The sequence below is a fragment of the Euprymna scolopes genome, chromosome 21, assembly GCF_053919585.1.
Source record: "Euprymna scolopes isolate OS-2025 chromosome 21, ASM5391958v1, whole genome shotgun sequence".
NCBI lineage: Eukaryota > Metazoa > Mollusca > Cephalopoda > Sepiida > Sepiolidae > Euprymna > Euprymna scolopes.
Genome location: NC_136502.1, coordinates 55,538,510 through 55,557,488, shown reverse-complemented (window position 1 = coordinate 55,557,488; position 18,979 = coordinate 55,538,510). Strand labels below are relative to the sequence as shown.

At 30.9% G+C, this 18,979-nt stretch overlaps 1 protein-coding gene across 15 annotated transcripts in view; it reads right to left on the bottom strand.

Moving 5' to 3' along the window:
• Nucleotides 1-899: 899 nt before the first annotated feature.
• Nucleotides 900-18,979, bottom strand: part of LOC145242380 (striatin-3-like) — a 416,873-nt gene continuing 398,793 nt past the window's right edge. For all 15 annotated transcript variants that reach the window (XM_080105396.1, XM_080105383.1, XM_080105385.1 and 12 more), the window contains 4 exons: nucleotides 18,200-18,340; nucleotides 12,265-12,372; nucleotides 4,154-4,240; nucleotides 900-1,935 (listed from right to left, as the gene is read on the bottom strand). In XM_080105396.1, coding sequence (XP_079961522.1) covers nucleotides 1,766-1,935; nucleotides 4,154-4,240; nucleotides 12,265-12,372; nucleotides 18,200-18,340 — 506 coding nt within the window. In that variant the 3' untranslated portion in view covers nucleotides 900-1,765. The remainder of the gene's footprint in view (nucleotides 1,936-4,153; nucleotides 4,241-12,264; nucleotides 12,373-18,199; nucleotides 18,341-18,979) is intronic.

Genomic DNA, 18,979 nt, shown 5'->3' with positions numbered 1-18,979 from the left:
TCACATGTTTATCATGTATTTTAATTTAATAACATTCTATTGCTCAACTTTTTTAAGTCTATGCAAGCATTTAATTATAAACATTCCTGGGCAGCTTTGGATCAGGACTGCTAGTATACATATGTACATGTGTGTGTGTGTGTGTGTGTTTGTGTTTAATATTAAAAAGAACTGAAAGGTTTTGTCGATTCAATTTTCTTAGAAATTTCTCAAGCGGATGGATCGTATCTCTGGATTATAGATTAAAAGTGTGCAGATAAAAAAAATATGCAGAATTCACATGAATAGATGATGCACACATCCAATTGCCTCGGACAAAAGGTCAGATCTATTTATACGAATTAAGAGGATTTGGTTTTTATTTTCAAATACTTTTCATCCAGAAAATTGACATCCAAGAAATAAAAAACACAAAACCTCCATTTTTTTAATATAACATATTTCAAACCTGTATTTTACTGTTTGTATGTGAAACTGTAATATCAAGAGCAGTGTGTATGTATTGATAGATTTATATAGAATTGTACAATTGTACACATACACACATCTGTGTGTATCAGAATATACATATATATACACACACACAAACGCATCAATATACATTCGGATGTATCTATATATACATACATTTGCATGTATTCAAACATGTATGTGCGCATATATATATATATATATATATATATATATATATATATATATATATACACACACACACACGCGCACTTCATTGGGATTTTGAATGTATATATATCTACGTGTATTTCAATGTGTGCACGCATGTGTGTGTATATACATTCATATGTACACATGTGTATCCATATATGTATATGTTTATGTGTGTAGTTTTTGGAGCTGAAAGTAATAATATAATAAAAAAAAAAGAAATATTAAAAAAAATGTACAAATAAAGTGCCATCATATAAAAGTCCTGGCTGTATATTATTTTATTATTTATTATTATTTATTAGTAGCAGTAGTAGTAGTATCATCATTATTTTTCTTTTGTACTTAGTAACCTATTTTTCTTATTTTAGGTTCCCTTGCACCCCCAACCCCCATTTTTTTTCTTTCACTATCTCTCAAAACACGACATGGTGTATTTTCAATATTATTATTATTATTATTATCATAAGACAGACAAGACATAGTTGCAGTGGCCATAGAATAGTTGTTTTTTTTTTTGTTTTTTTTGTTCAACATTCAAGAGTCTTATATTTTTTTTCAATTTCTCCTTCGTCTTGTTTTTCTCTCTTTCTTTTTTTTTTTTTTTATTCATTCAGTAATAAAGAAAAAAATGGACAGTACATTGCATGTGTGAGACGGAAAAGGGGGGATAGAGAGAGAGAGAGAGAGAGAGAGAGAGAGAGAGAGAGGAGGAGGTAAGGTAAGGTAAAGGGAAATTAACAGGGAAGGACGAGGAAAGTGGGGGGAAAAGTGTTGCAGAAAAAAAAGCATGACTGTATGTGTAGATACATAGGTAGGTCGGTAAGGTAGGCTGTGTGTGTGTGTGGACACGCAAGAGAAACAAAAAGGAAGAGCGTCCAGAATGATAGGTGTAGAGAAAGAGAGAAACAGACGGAACAAGAGTGTCAGTATGGGGAGTGGAAAGAGAGAGAGCATGAGAGTAAGGAAGGGGAGGTACAAGACGTCATCTCCCTCCTCCACCTTAGCCGCCTCTTTATCCTTTTTTTTTTCCTTTCTTTCTATGAGTGTCTGTTTTTTTTTTTTTTCTTTTCTTTCAGGGGGCGAGTATCCCTCTGATACTTCATACAAAGACTTTGGCCACTGCATCGGCACCAGCGCTGGCAATGTATGGTTTGGAGGCATGAAAGGCGACATCATGTATCGACTCATCAAATTTCTTGCGATGAGAAGTGATTTCCTGAACACAAGTTTTACTGTCTAAATTCCACAGTCGAATTGAACAGTCGTGACCTGCAAAAATGAGATGCAAAAAATTCATTAAAATTTGTTCACAAAAGAAATATGGTAAATGTAGCGTACAGTCAAAACCTTATGAAAGGAAGATTACCCGTCCCAAACGATTATTACTTAGAGAACCAGAAAAAGGGAACACCGGTGGTAACAAAATAGTGACCAGAAAACAGAGGTCCACCTGCAACGGAACAGCTTGCTTAATCGGCTAACATCTATCACTAAGAACAAAACAATTACATGTAAAAAGCAAAATAATGAATATCGAAATAAAGAGACCTTTCGGTTTCTAATCCAATATCCGATCTACTTAATCCAATATGTGATTAGGATTGTTTACATTCATCAGACATGATATTGCTAGCCTTCGGCATTTTTTATAAATATTATTATATGTGTTCCTCAAAATTGTCTGCTCTATTCCCGGCTTCCCTTGTTCCAGCTCATTGGTCTATCAGTCTCCATCAATTCACCATTTTGGCACCCCATTGTAATACATCTTCCTATTCCAGTAGCTGCATTCTGGCAACTGCAAGTTTGAGGAACTTTCTTCATGCTGACTGTTTTCCTCCCATCTTGATCTTTTTAACTTGCAGATCAATAAGCGTCTCCTGTCTTTGTGATAATCATCTTTTGTACTTATTCGCTCCTTACATCAAGTGATTTCACGGCTTGTCTGAGGTGAATTCTATAAAAAAGATCTTCCCAGGACTACACACAAAATGGTTTAAGTAGTTTAGGAGTGAAGCTGAATAATGTCCCAATCCAGAACGCCTCCATTCTCCCCCCCCCCCCATGTTAAAAAAAATTCATGTATAACCATACCAAACAACAAGTGCGACCACAATCTTCGACAATTTTCAAGCATGGACTTACTTTCCCCCCCGTTTTTAATTTCTTGTGGGTCTATCTTTTAATGTTCATAAAGTTCTTCCTTTGCTTGCATAGACCTATGATTTTAAGTGTTTCTATAAAAAAAATTTCCAAAGAACTCCACAAATGTTGGTGATTATAATTTAGGTGATTAAAACATTTATTTGGTTATTTTCATACAAATGAAATATTTTTTTAGTAATTTTATATAGATCACACATTGAATTAAAATCCATTCAGCAGATCACATACTGGAATATAATAGATTTTCTTTTTAAACAAAACAAATTTCTAAGATAACTATTTTCTTGATGACCCTGTGTCTTTCCTGAATGAATAACTTCCTTTTTTCTTTATTACCTATACAAATAAAATCAAAAAAATTCCAAGAAAGTCAACTGAACATATAATTGTGTCAAATTTATAATGTTCAAGAAATTTTTGTATTTAGTACAATGTCAATTTTACATGCTGGCATGTGTTGGATGGCTTTAAGAAATTAATTTCAAAACTAACCTATCTCTTGCCAGGTCTGTATTTATTCCTCGGGTTCATTTTCATCATTTCCTCCTATGTTTTTCTTGGCCTTCCCCTGTAAACGCCAGCTACTGTTAAAGCAGTTCTACATCTACTAACCCAAGAGAGCTCATCTATTCTTTCAACATGCCCAAACAAAGTTTCATGTTATGCTTACATAACCTTATACCGTCTAGATTTTATCTTCCTCTGAGGGCATCAGACCTAAGCATGTTTTTAAGACTCACATTAGAAATTCGTCATATCAACCTCATATAATATCGCTCCATGCAACGCATGTCTTCAACTTTCTAGGTTTCATTTCCATACATCATCACCAGGGCTATGACAACAGAATATTCTTATTGTTTTGACTCTTGAGTATATATCCGATACAGTTAGACAACCAAGAACCACATCACTCTATATAAAAGTATATAAGATATCAACAGATGCACACTGAAGAATCAAAACAATGAAAAGAATATGCTGTTGTCCTAGACCTCATCATCACACTGCATGTACACGTCTGATAGAATCATCATTTAGTTCACAGTGGTTATGCTTTGCTGGTAAGTAATTACAGAAATTCTCTGAACTTAGTCCATCCACTTCTAATTTTTGCAATTTAAACAACCTCAGTAGCATTGTCAGCTATACAAAACAAATTTTATATTTTCTTGAGGTACACTGTGTCTTTCCAAATGAATAAATTCGTTTTTATTACTCGATAGAATAATAGCAAACGGTTCAAAGAGTGATGAACATAATTAGTCATGTCAAATTGATAAGGTCTAAGAAATTGTCATATAATAAATGGAATTCTTACTTCCTGATAAAAGGTAGAGGCCATTAGGATCAACAGCTAAGCTAGTTACTGCATCTAAGTGTGCAACCATCGAATGAACCATTTTGCCTGAAAGAAAACAAAAGTTGTAGATTACATTTTTTTAAAGAAGAACACAAACATTTAGAAAATGGCTTTCAGAGAGTGAAGAACAACTTTGGCAGCAGAAATTTTATTTTAAATAAACTCTTTATCTGGATATACAGGCTAGTACAAAAATATCACAAGCCATAAATTATTTACTATCTAACAATATTAATGTTTAAACTGATATCGACATTCTACCAAACAATTTCTTCCTCGGAAGAGATGTGATCTCATCTGTCCTTGGATTAAAGGATTATTTCAATCTCCCGTCAGTGAATAGAAATCCTTCTAGATAAAGGCAATTTTTCTCCTAATCCAAAATATTCTTTTTTCTTTTTTTTTGTTCGGGGTTTTTGTGCGTGTGTGTGTGTGTGTGTGGGGGGTTATCAATATTAAAAATCGACCTTGTGCCTAACTCTGACTTTAGGTAAGCAAATAGGGACACATGATCCTTGAATAGTTTCAAGCATAGAGTCATACACCCTGCCATGGTTTTAATATCTTCTAGTGTTTGCAAACTAGCATAAACTACTGATTTTAGATGATCCCATGAGAAAAAAATCCAAAGTAAGCAGATCTAGAAATGTTGATGGCCTTTCAACCATTCTTTAGCACCAATCACTTTCCATAGATATACAAGATGTCCAGAAAGTCACTAAAGGGTTTTGAACTTAAACTCTTTATTTTTGATGATATCTTTCTGTAATTTTAACAGAATCTGATTAAGATATTGGGAAATTTACAAAAAAAAAAAAAAAATGCAAAATTTAAATAATCTTTATTCATGAAAAATAATGTCTTTTAAATGTTGCCCATATTCAGCTTTGCATATTTGTGCTCTTTCCAAAACATTATTCATGACAGATTGCAGAATCTTGGATTGCGATTTAACTCCCTTATTTTGTTCCGCAAGCTGGCAAACCTCGAAATGTCAAACCCCAAACCCTGCAAGAATTGAAGGAAAACATCAGGAACGAAATAAGGAAGTTAAATTGTAATCCAGATATTGTGCAATCCGTCATGAATAATGTTTTGAAAAGAGCACAAATATGAAAAAATGAAAATGGGCAACATTTAAAAGAGATTTTTTGTAAATAACGATTGTTTCAATTTTGCATTATTTTTTTTTTTAAAACTTTTGCCAATGTCTTAGTCTAATTGTGTTAAAATTACAGAAAGATATCTAAAATAAAGAATCTATTCAAGTTCCAAACGCTTTAGTAACTTTTTGGATACCCTTTATATTACCCAAATATCAGCAGACATGATACAAAAATGCAACAACACGTCCAAGTGTGAAAGGACATACTGTTGCGATTTGGTTTATAGATGAACATTAGGAAGACAGATTATTTAACTACCGCTAAAAACAAACATGGCACCATACAACCTGACAGGATCTTTTACAAACCTTCAAATATTTTGGATCAACAATGATGGTTCTATCTTTGGCAAAGTTGTTGCATGCATCAATGTGATGTAGCCTAAGTGGTGCACCACCATGGACGTTCTTCATGACCCCAAAATCAGCAACCATTTAAAGTTGAAGATCTACTAGACTGTTGTGAGATCCATCAACTTGTATAGCTCCACTTGGACACACACAATAAGGAAGGCGTTATGTAAACCAAAATGTTACACTGAATGTCTGGAATTATATTGCTACATTGCATCTGCAATGAGGATATCCGAACACACGGGAATAGTGGCTCATATGGTTTGGAATTGTGTAAGGTCCAACAATGACACATGGCGAAATGTCTTTTGTATTAGAAGTCAAAACAGAAAGTGATGAAGGCAGAGAAGATGAACAGGCATCCTAGAAAAATCTTTGTAAAACCAGCCTTTACCCAAGCCTGTGATTGCACTAAGTAAATTTGCAATAGCTTGGTATTAATACATATGACAAAAAAAAAAAAAATGATCATTTGAAAATGTGATGCAACACCAATCCTATTTAAACAACACTATTCATGAAATTGCTCATGATAATATGTAATCTACACAATATAATAATTACGTACAAGATTAAAATTATTTTTTAAATAAAATCAATCTCGATTTTGCAAGTTGCTCAGAAATTTTAAATTTCATTTCACATTTCTTCTTTTTAACTAGGGTGTTGTTATTTTTTTGTTTATAATCAAATTATTTTTTCTTTTATAAATAGGATTTTGAAAATTAAACATACATACTTTGTATATATATATATATATATATATATATATACACAAACACACACACACACACACACGCACACATATATATATATATACAAACACACACACACACGCACACAGAATTCTTATATGAATGTATTTCATATAAGAATTGCCATGGCTCTTGACAAGGGCAGATAATAAATTTTAAGGTATAAAGAGAATTATCTCCCCTCATACATAGGCACGTAAGCATAACCATTAGAAAAAGTATTATTTGTTACTGTATTCAATTGACATTAACAGTAGAAATGATAAACTATCACAAAAAAGGCTAATTACTTAAAAGGATTTTTATGTATACATTTGATAATAATGGTAGAAAATTACTAAAAAGTATGCAACACATTAATAATACAGGAAAAAAAATTATAGAAACAAAGTGATGAAACACTTAAGTTAAAACAATCAAAAATTGCTGACATAAGACAATCACCTGGGTAGTCTCAATAATCTATATATATAAACGTCTCAATAATCTTTATATATAAAAGTCTCAATAATCTATATATATAAAAGTCTCAATAATCTATGTATATAAAAGTCTCAATAATCTATATATAGAAAAGTCTCAATAATCTTTATATATAAAAGTCTCAATAATCTATATATAGAAAAGTCTCAATAATCTATATATAGAAAAGTCTCAATAATCTATATATAGAAAAGTCTCAATAATCTATATATATATATAAAAGTCTCAATAATCTGTATATATAAAAGTCTCAATAATCTATATATATATAAAAGTCTCAATAATCTATATATATAAAAGTCTCAATAATCTATATATATATAAAAGTCTCAATAATCTATATATAGAAAAGTCTCAATAATCTATATATAGAAAAGTCTCAATAATCTATATATAGAAAAGTCTCAATAATCTATATATAGAAAAGTCTCAATAATCTATATATAGAAAAGTCTCAATAATCTATATATATATATAAAAGTCTCAATAATCTATATATATATATATATATATATATAAAAGTCTCAATAATCTTTATATATAAAAGTCTCAATAATCTATATATATAAAAGTCTCAATAATCTATATATATAAAAGTCTCAATAATCTATATATATAAAAGTCTCAATAATCTATATATATAAAAGTCTCAATAATCTATATATATAAAAGTCTCAATAATCTTTATATATATAAACGTTTCAATAATCTTTATATATATAAAAGTCTCAATAATCTATATATATAAAAGTCTCAATAATCTTTATATATATAAAAGTCTCAATAATCTATATATATAAAAGTCTCAATAATCTATATATATAAAAGTCTCAATAATCTATATATATAAAAGTCTCAATAATCTATATATATATAAACGTCTCAATAATCTATATATATATAAACGTCTCAATAATCTATATATATATAAACGTCTCAATAATCTATATATATAAAAGTCTCAATAATCTATATATATATAAACGTCTCAATAATCTATATATATATAAACGTCTCAATAATCTATATATATATAAACGTCTCAATAATCTTTATATATAAAAGTCTCAATAATCTATATATATATAAACGTCTCAATAATCTATATATATATAAAAGTCTCAATAATCTTTATATATAAAAGTCTCAATAATCTATATATATAAAAGTCTCAATAATCTATATATATAAAAGTCTCAATAATCTTTATATATATAAACGTCTCAAAAATCTATATATATATAAAAGTCTCAATAATCTATATATATATAAAAGTCTCAATAACCTATATATATATAAAAGTCTCAATAATCTATATATATATAAAAGTCTCAATAATCTTTATATATAAAAGTCTCAATAATCTATATATATAAAAGTCTCAATAATCTTTATATATATAAAAGTCTCAATAATCTATATATATAAAAGTCTCAATAATCTATATATATAAAAGTCTCAATAATCTATATATATAAAAGTCTCAATAATCTATATATATATATAAACGTCTCAATAATCTATATATATATAAACGTCTCAATAATCTATATATATATAAACGTCTCAATAATCTATATATATATAAACGTCTCAATAATCTTTATATATAAAAGTCTCAATAATCTATATATATAAAAGTCTCAATAATCTATATATATAAAAGTCTCAATAATCTATATATATAAAAGTCTCAATAATCTTTATATATATAAGAGTCTCAATAATCTATATATATAAAAGTCTCAATAATCTATATATATAAAAGTCTCAATAATCTATATATATAAAAGTCTCAATAATCTATATATATAAAAGTCTCAATAATCTATATATATATAAACGTCTCAATAATCTATATATATATAAACGTCTCAATAATCTATATATATATATAAAAGTCTCAATAATCTATATATATAAAAGTCTCAATAATCTATATATATAAAAGTCTCAATAATCTATATATATATAAACGTCTCAATAATCTATATATATATAAACGTCTCAATAATCTATATATATATATAAAAGTCTCAATAATCTATATATATAAAAGTCTCAATAATCTTTATATATAAAAGTCTCAATAATCTATATATATAAAAGTCTCAATAATCTATGTATATAAAAGTCTCAATAATCTATATATATAAAAGTCTCAATAATCTATATATATAAAAGTCTCAATAATCTATATATATAAAAGTCTCAATAATCTATATATATATAAAAGTCTCAATAATCTATATATATAAAAGTCTCAATAATCTATATATATATAAACGTCTCAATAATCTATATATATAAAAGTCTCAATAATCTATATATATATAAACGTCTCAATAATCTTTATATATAAAAGTCTCAATAATCTATATATATAAAAGTCTCAATAATCTATATATATAAAAGTCTCAATAATCTATATATATAAAAGTCTCAATAATCTATATATATAAAAGTCTCAATAATCTTTATATATAAAAGTCTCAATAATCTATATATATATAAAAGTCTCAATAATCTATATATATAAAAGTCTCAATAATCTATATATATAAAAGTCTCAATAATCTATATATATAAAAGTCTCAATAATCTTTATATATAAAAGTCTCAATAATCTATATATATATAAACGTCTCAATAATCTATATATATAAAAGTCTCAATAATCTTTATATATATAAAAGTCTCAATAATCTTTATATATAAAAGTCTCAATAATCTTTATATATAAAAGTCTCAATAATCTATATATATATAAACGTCTCAATAATCTATATATATAAAAGTCTCAATAATCTTTATATATATAAAAGTCTCAATAATCTTTATATATAAAAGTCTCAATAATCTATATATATATAAAAGTCTCAATAATCTATATATATAAAAGTCTCAATAATCTTTATATATAAAAGTCTCAATAATCTATATATATAAAAGTCTCAATAATCTTTATATATAAAAGTCTCAATAATCTATATATAGAAAAGTCTCAATAATCTATATATATATATATATATATAAAAGTCTCAATAATCTGTATATATAAAAGTCTCAATAACCTATATATATATAAAAGTCTCAATAACCTATATATATATAAAAGTCTCAATAATCTATATATATAAATGTCTCAATAATCTATATATATAAAAGTCTCAATAATCTATATATATATAAAAGTCTCAATAATCTCTATATATAAATGTGTCAATAATCTTTATATATAAAAGTCTCAATAATCTTTATATATAAAAGTCTCAATAATCTATATATATATAAAAGTCTCAATAATCTCTATATATAAATGTGTCAATAATCTTTATATATAAAAGTCTCAATAATCTGTATATATAAAAGTCTCAATAACCTATATATATATAAAAGTCTCAATAATCTATATATATATAAAAGTCTCAATAATCTATATATATAAAAGTCTCAATAATCTATATATATATATAAAAGTCTCAATAATCTTTATATATAAAAGTCTCAATAATCTATATATATAAAAGTCTCAATAATCTATATATATAAAAGCCAAACGTCTGTGTGTATGTATGTATGTTTCTTTGTAACGCTAAAACTTTTGAAAGACGAAACCAAACTTGACAAATTTGGTATCATATCGAAGCCCCATCACCCGGATGACAAATATCGAAATTTCACGTCAAACGGACCACTAGAAGTTGGTCAACTGATCAGTTATCTTCGAGGGGGCCCCCAAAAAACCTGTCATTATCTATATATATAAAAGACAAATGTTTGTTTGTAATGCTAAAACTTGAGATGAAAGATTCCTCTCCCCTAAGAATAAAACATATGTTCAATATCTGCTTTTGTTTTTTCATTGTTTATACGGTCCCGAGCAACGCCGGGTAGCCCTGCTAGTCTATATATATATAGAAAAGTCTCAATAATCTATATATATAAAAGTCTCAATAATCTATATATATATAAAAGTCTCAATAATCTATATATATAAAAGGCAAAATGGCAACGAGTGCTTTTGTATATCCAAGAGAGTCATTTTTTGCCAGGTTTCTCGACAAGGTTACTATTTTGGAGACCTTTCCTTTTACTCCATAGATCTCCGATTCGAAAACAAACGTCATCTCTATCTTTATTTTGATTGAGTTTTAAAAAAATCCCTGGTTCCCAGTGTTTGTGTCTTTCTCGTATAAATAAAGCAAAACTAATTGACGCGAAGTAAACAACCTCCTCGCCTTCCAGCCGGGACGTCCATAAAGACAATCAGCTTTAATCAATGTGGGGAAACCCTTCATATCAGACTATTGCTATTCATTTGGATACTTTATTGTCAGGAAACAAGTACGGGGCAGAAAGCTGAAAGCTTAACTGGCCCATAGTCAGAGTTAAGTGTGTGATTCTTATCTGCTATGGTTAAGATCGGTAAATCTGAATGCTTTACACTTCCACTTCCATCATGGTGTAGCGGTAAGATGTCAAGTTTTCTTTCACTCTCTTTTCCTCCTTCGTGTCACGGGTTCAAGCCTGCCTTCCTACTAACACTTTTTTTTTCCAAACATACACCTACAAACACCCAGACACCCCATCAAAAATGGAGCAAAATGCCGGTAGAAACATATCCAATAAGTGTCACCATGGCATTTGTTTGTTTTGTTTTTTAATCACTTTTTCATTTTGTTGTATAAAATGCCCAGATAACCTTATATAGTGCAATAGGTTTTAGTGTACGTTTCAATAAACATTTCTTGCTCCAAGATTTGGTTGCTAATTTCTATATTTTCATATACCTAGTGAATTTGCTTATATATTAGGAAATTATAATTTGTTCCCTTCAATGAATAACACAAGAATTCATACCAATATGAAAATTGAGTTGTTTTTTTTAATAATATTAACACATTTTTATTTCCTGACTAAGGATTTTAAAATATTCATTTTCTTCCTTCCAAGTTATTTTATTCAGCTGACAGTAAAGATTTGGTGGAAAATATTTTGCGTCATTATTTATCATGTCAAGCCATGGCATTCTATACTACAATACACTTCATGGTGCAGCTGAAGAGGTACAACTGAAAACGTATTGACAAAGAGATTTTTGTTTTTTTAAATTAAGTCAACTATACTTGAAAATACTAGACTAATCTTGTGGCCCATATCCGAGTATAAGAAGATATCACTTGCAGAAAAGATAAATAAACATATCTGAGAACAGGAAGAGGTGTTAACAAATAAATGAAAATACATTATATACAATACATAGTTAACATTTATAATTTAAGAGAAGTGGAGACGAATGAGAAACTAACCCGTGTGGTTATCAAAAAACCTAATGTGCCGGTCTTCATGGGCTGTGATTGTTATTGGCAGTGTCGGATGGTTTATAACCCTGTTGATTTGGTTATTTAAGCTAGGATCTGAAAGAAAAATAACAAAAAATATTAAATTATATGAAATAGAAATGGTGGAAGAAAGAGGGTGTAAAGTAATGTTTGATTTTGTTACCCTGTTCACAATACACCAGCGAAATGTTCTTACTGTTGTTCTATCCTAATTAGAAAAGGCCTTACCTCAACTCTACAAAACTTAAAAATGAAGCAATAAGGTGTAAGATTAGCAGAGGGGACCTTAGCCCCCCGCCTCCTCCACAGCGCTCATATAACTTTGAAGAATAAAAACATTTTGACATAACTAACATGTGTCATGAATTCAACACAAACAAAATATTTTGAGTACATACTCGTGCTGGCCAAAATAATTGAACATATGTAAATTCATTCTGTTTGGGATAATTTTCAGCTTGTAAATTGTACAGGCGAGCTATCTTATATTTAAATAACAATTGCACCTCCTCAAATGATTAAAAATAGTTGCAATTGTTATTATATGTGGCAGACAATGAGTACTTTATTGTCACATTAGAAAAGTCAACGTTTCAATTTTATAGAACATTTTGTTGTTGAGTAATCTTAAACTCAAAAAATGTTGCAAATACTGTTTCAAAAGATTTTGAAAGCGATTTAATAATACTGTATAAGTATAGGTCGCTCTAAAGACATATCTTTGCCTGAGAAGCAACATATCTTTGATTTGCGGGCAGAAGGAAAGACGCATATGGAAATTGTAATCAAGGTTGGATATTCAGAAAGATGCTGAGGGTGTTTCCAACAGCAATCGCAAGAAATGCGGATGAAATAAAAGCACCACTGAAAGAAAAGACCGAGCACTGGACAAGGTGGCAAAGAAAAGTCGATTCCAATCAACAAGTCACATCACTGAAGTGTGGAAACAGGGTTCTTGTGCCGACGTTTCGAGAAGCACTACCTACCGAAGGCTCTGGCATTTGGGATACCGAAATCGTATAGCTGCCACAAAACTGCTCCTTAACAAGAAGCAGGTGTTGAGGTTGTGATGGGCAACTGCTCATAAAACCTAGACTGCAGATGAATGGTGGCACGTGATCTGTTTAGCAAAGAATCACAGAACGGTATAACCAAGAATGCGTTAAGTCTGTGAAGTTCCCGCAGTTCTTTCATGGTTTGAGGCTGTATGAGTGCTAAAAGGGTCGGTAATTTATACTTCATCAAAGGAACTGTAAACGCAAACATGTACCAAGATATCCTGGAAGCTAATTTACTGCTAATGTTGAATAACCAGTTTGACAGTGAGGCTACAGACATCATTTTTCAACATGACTTTGCACTGGCACACTCTGCCAAGACCACGTCTTCCTGGCTCCAAGAACGATCGATCCCTGTTTTTGAATGGCCGGCAAACTCACCAAATTTGAACATTATTGAAGCCTTGTGGGACCAGATGAAGAGGAAGCTCCGCAAAGAAAAACCTACTACCCTTGCAGCCATGAAGATTGCAATCCAGAACACATGGGATTCAGTGTCTACACATGATTGCGAGAATCTTGTTGATTCCATGCCCCGGAGAATTGATGTAGTTATCAAGGCAAAAGATGCTGCTACTAAATGTTGATGAATTTTTTTAATACAAAAAAACTATTTTGTTTACTTACCTGACTTATATTTTGAAACAGGAAATATTCAAAAACTGACATTGCAGTTGATATGAAAAAAAAACATTCTGTCATAAAACAACTATTTCAGTTAGTTTAGCATGATAGGATATTTTAGCACCAATTACATCTCACAGATCGTCATCAATAAGAATTTAGCGCCAAAAAACATGATGTTCTATTTTTTTGACCAGCATGAGTAGGTTTCAGAAACACTTAAAAAATAATCTTTATCCACAAAAAGTAAAAGAAGGGAATTCATTATCACTTTGTTACAAGTTCAAGTAAACAATGAAATTGTTTAATAATGATAATCACATTGAACCAAAATGTTCAGCTACATTCAGAAACAGTATTAGCTTTATTACTATTTTTATTGATTAAAAAAATAAATTAAAAAAATAAACATGTCTGGATATGAAAATTGGATTTTTGAGACAAATGTTATTCCTTACAAAATACACAAAAACTGTGGATTAGCAATCTAAGCAACTATTTAGTTCGGTTAGTCGCAGATCCCATTGTACATTCTTGTATATTACAGAAGATCTGGATAACATTGATAACCTGGGTTTCAAATCCAAACAAAGGGGACATATTATAAACTGCGTCAATCGCTTTATTTCAGATTAGTAAAATATCAATATTTCACTAAATATACGTCACAAAAAATGAAAACTGTACCATCAATGGGCTGCTTTAAGTTTAGTTATTTCCCATAATTTTATTCAAATTACTACCATATTAACGAAGTTATGACATTTTTTTTATTATCAAGAAAATTATACTGTCCATCGCTTTATTGCAGATCTCTTTAAATGCCAAAAAATCAGGCGATTAAAGGTTATCAAAAAGCAAAGGATATTTGCTGGACTCGTAGAAGGATCGTTCATCAAAGATTTAGCCACAGAGCTGGAAAGAGATCCAAGAACCTTGGCCTTATTTTTGAACAACTCAAACACAAAATCCAGAAAATAAGGGCACCAGGAGAAATCTTTCAGATCGTGATATTCGGAAAATTCATAGAGAAGTCAACTGAAACACAAACAACACCAGTGCTTCCATTTTTTAAAAAGCTGGAATCACTCCACAAGATCCAGGCAGGCCGGATACAATGTGTTGAATGAGATTACAAGGAACATCAAACCTCTTCCAAGACCTCCATTGAGCAAACAACATAGGGAAAAACAAATGGTTTGGACACAGAATTACATGAAAATGGATTTCCAACAGGTCCTATTTAGGGATGAGGCCCATGCTACTATTGACAGTCCGGATAGATGGATCAAAGTTTGAAACCCGAACAGAACTCCGACCCATTACAGAGTTCATTGCCAACAAGGAGGTGGAGGCATCATGTTTTCGGCGGGAATCATTGGGAAATAAGTTGGTTAGGCCAAAATGTGTAAAGCTTACCAGCTATGCGTACACGGCCTTTTTGGATATTCATTTGTCAACATGACTAGATGACCTACCATTGTCACGTTGCTTTCAGATGATTTTTATACATGACAATGCACCATCCCATTCTGCTTGGGGCGGCTGCAGCCTACTTGAATCTATGGGATCTGTTGAGGAAACTCTCATGATCTGACCACCGTGTTCTCCAGATCTTAACCCCATTGAATATCTCTGGTCAATATTAAAAAGAGGAGTTTATGAGGGAGGAGAGCAATTTACTTCAAAGGATGCCTTGTGGAGGAACATAGTTGACGTTGCTAGAGCCATAACTCCTTTTAAGATCAAACAATTGACTTACTCAGAGGACAAAAGGTTGTTTTAAGTCATTAAAAAAATGATGGGTATGTCAATAAATAATTTATATGAGACTTATATGCTTTTGTTTAGTATTCTTTGGCAGAAAAATATAATAAAAAGTAAAGTTTGCAAGATAAGACATTGTATTTTTGCCATAAAACAACATTTTAAGAGACCTGCAATAAAGCGATGGACAGTGGAAATTCCTCAATAAAAAATAAAATATCATAACTTTGATCCTCTGGTGCAATCAGGTGGCTGCTGGCAAACCCTGGGTGTGGCAGCAGGATTCGGTGCTGAACCCCAAGTCCAAAGAGACTTGGGCTTGACTTTAGAAGGCGTGCTACGACTTTGTACCTTTCTCTCACTGAGACCTGCACCCGCTGGACTAATTTGTTTGGTCATACGAGAACATCACCAACATGACCTCCCACAACACCAAAACAGCCTGATTGCGAGTGCTTGTAGAAAAGGCATACTCCCAGTTCCAGATCCATACAGAGGCCATGATTGAGGCTGAAGGTGGCTACATTGAATAGATATCAGCTCTACTACATAATCAAGTTACCTGAATTGATTTTTTTAATAAAAGTTTTAAAATAAAGCTGTAGTGTTATTTTCTTTAGGTTGAAAAATTATTGTTGCACATTGTAACAAGTCTCAATACGACATCAGAGATATTAATTGGTTCCACTGTGGCATTCTTCTGTGTAAAGTTCTTTTATGTTGTTCAACACATTCTCCATGTCCCTAGCAACACGTTTATTCTCAATTGTGTTTAAGGATTTATGCTGTAGACTTTTATGTAGAAATTTACAGTAGTGAATCATCACTTATCAAGACCAAAAGCTACTTGAGGATAAGTGTTCATGAAATTGTCAATTGGATGATATAACAGTACTAGGAATAGATCGAATACAATAGTCGAAATGGACAAACATCTGTTAATCTTACTCATTAATAGTAACAGTATATACTGATGGGTAGGGAGATCAGGGTTAAATGCGGGAGTACCCCAGAGATCTATCCTTGGACCTTTATTATTCCTGATATTCATAAATGACCTCCCTGATAAAATTGTTCCAGAGATGGGTATATTTGCAGATGACACCACCCTCTATAACAGGCACGAGGGGAAAACAAATGAACACATATCTAAGAAAATGGCAGAAACACTAGAAGGTGACCTCCAATCTGTAGTGGAATGGGGACAAAAATGGATGGTCACATTCAATGCTGCCAAGACTAAGCTTGTTTCCTTCAATAACTACAAAAAACCTTTTCTACCACCAATAGCAATGGCCAAGAGCACACTGCCTGAAAGTACTTCCTCTAAACTCCTCGGCCTAACGTTTACACGGAACATGAACTGGAATATATGCATTGTGACCATTGCCAAGGCTGCTGCAAAGAAGGTTGGCTCTCTCAACCGTGCTAGAAAACTACTTACGTCTGAAAGTATCCTGTAACTCTATAAGTCCACCATTCGCCCATGTATGGAGTATTGTTGTCACATTTGGACTGGTGCATCTGCTGCTTGTCTCTCACTCCTGGACAGAGTTCAAAAGAGAGTCGCCAACCTGATAGGCCCTGGACTGTCATCCAGTCTTCAGCCTCTGTCCCATCGACGAGATGTTGCATCTCTCTACCCCCGAAAAACCCGACAAGCAACTAAGTCCCACCCCTTTACAGTAGAGATCCCTAGGTGTAAGAAAACCTTTTACTCCAATAGTTTCTTCCCCAGAACTGCAAGTCTTTGGAACTCCCTTCCGGGATACTGCTTTCCCAACTGTACTGATATGCAGAAGTTCAAGTGTAATGTGGACAAACATCTTTCTACTTATCTCCCTTCATAATGACCCCGCAAATTATGTCCCCGACAGTAGCCCCCTATTTCAAAATGGCACTTGCCTTGTTTGGAGTGAAAATTGAATAAAAAAAAAAAAAAGAATGGTATTTGATGCTACATATTATTCCATATAAAAAGTTGTCTGCATGGGACGACATCATTTTTTAAAATAAACTGTTGTGAAGTACATTATTTATATTGTTAATAACATGGTACAACAATAACAATACAAAATATGCTAGTCAGAATCAAAGTTTGATATTTCAGTTTAAATGTTATTTAAATCCAACTTTTAAAATTTCATAAGATAACTTTAGATTTTAGATATACATTTTAATATTTAATAATTATGTGGAGGATTATGGATAAATGGATTAATCTTAGGAAAGGAGTGTCTTCCTTCCGTACAATTTCATTTAATGATGACAATAATCATCTAATGATGCTGAATGCTTGATGCTCTCTTGCTAAATATCGTTCCATATTACAAGTTGTCGTTTTTACTCATCACACAAAAGAATTTAATAGTTGCAAAATTTGATAGTTTCTGTTGGCTAATTGATGTTTATCATCAAAGAAAGAGGAGGAGAGGGAAGGGGGTTGCATTTACCTGAATTCTGCTTGGTGTCGAGTTTCAAGACCTGTTTTCCTGTCTCTATATCAAAAATGTAAGTATGGGATGAAGTATACGAGGCCACCATTTGACTTGGATCACAACATACAAAATCAACAGATGTAGGGACACCATCTTCTGGAAAAAGGAAGAAAAGAGACAATGTGAGATTATATGTTTTTAAATAGTTCATGATAAATTAATCTTTTGTTATTCATTTGTAATGTCGTCATATTTTGTCTCTATATATGCAATAGTTTTGTCAATATTAACAATTTATTAAAGTGTTCAAATAAAAAAAATAAAAATGGATAACGTTAAGATTTTGTTCCTTAGAAGCGCTGGTTGAGTTTAAATAAAATATGTATTATATACGTTTGAAGTCAAAACAACGATTGTTACAAAATAAACAGACATTTATTTTGTTTGAAATTTATATTGAAATTCATAAATATATTTCGAAGGAAACCTTGATCACTTTAATAAATTGTTAATATTAACAAAACTATTGCATATATAGAGACAAAATATGACGACATTACAAATGAAAAAAATTGGTATCATTAGAAAAATCAGTCTCTCAGATGGAAAATATATAAAAATTGGCCAAAAGCCATTTTTTGCATGGAGGGGGTCACTTTTTGCGGCAACATTTTTTTGCAAGTCATGTGGCTAGCACCCTCAATGTATATTTTAAAAACGTTATTTCAACCCATCGTCATGGCTATTCACCTCCTTTTTCTCTTTCGCATTACAGATTTGAGCCTGCCTGCCTAC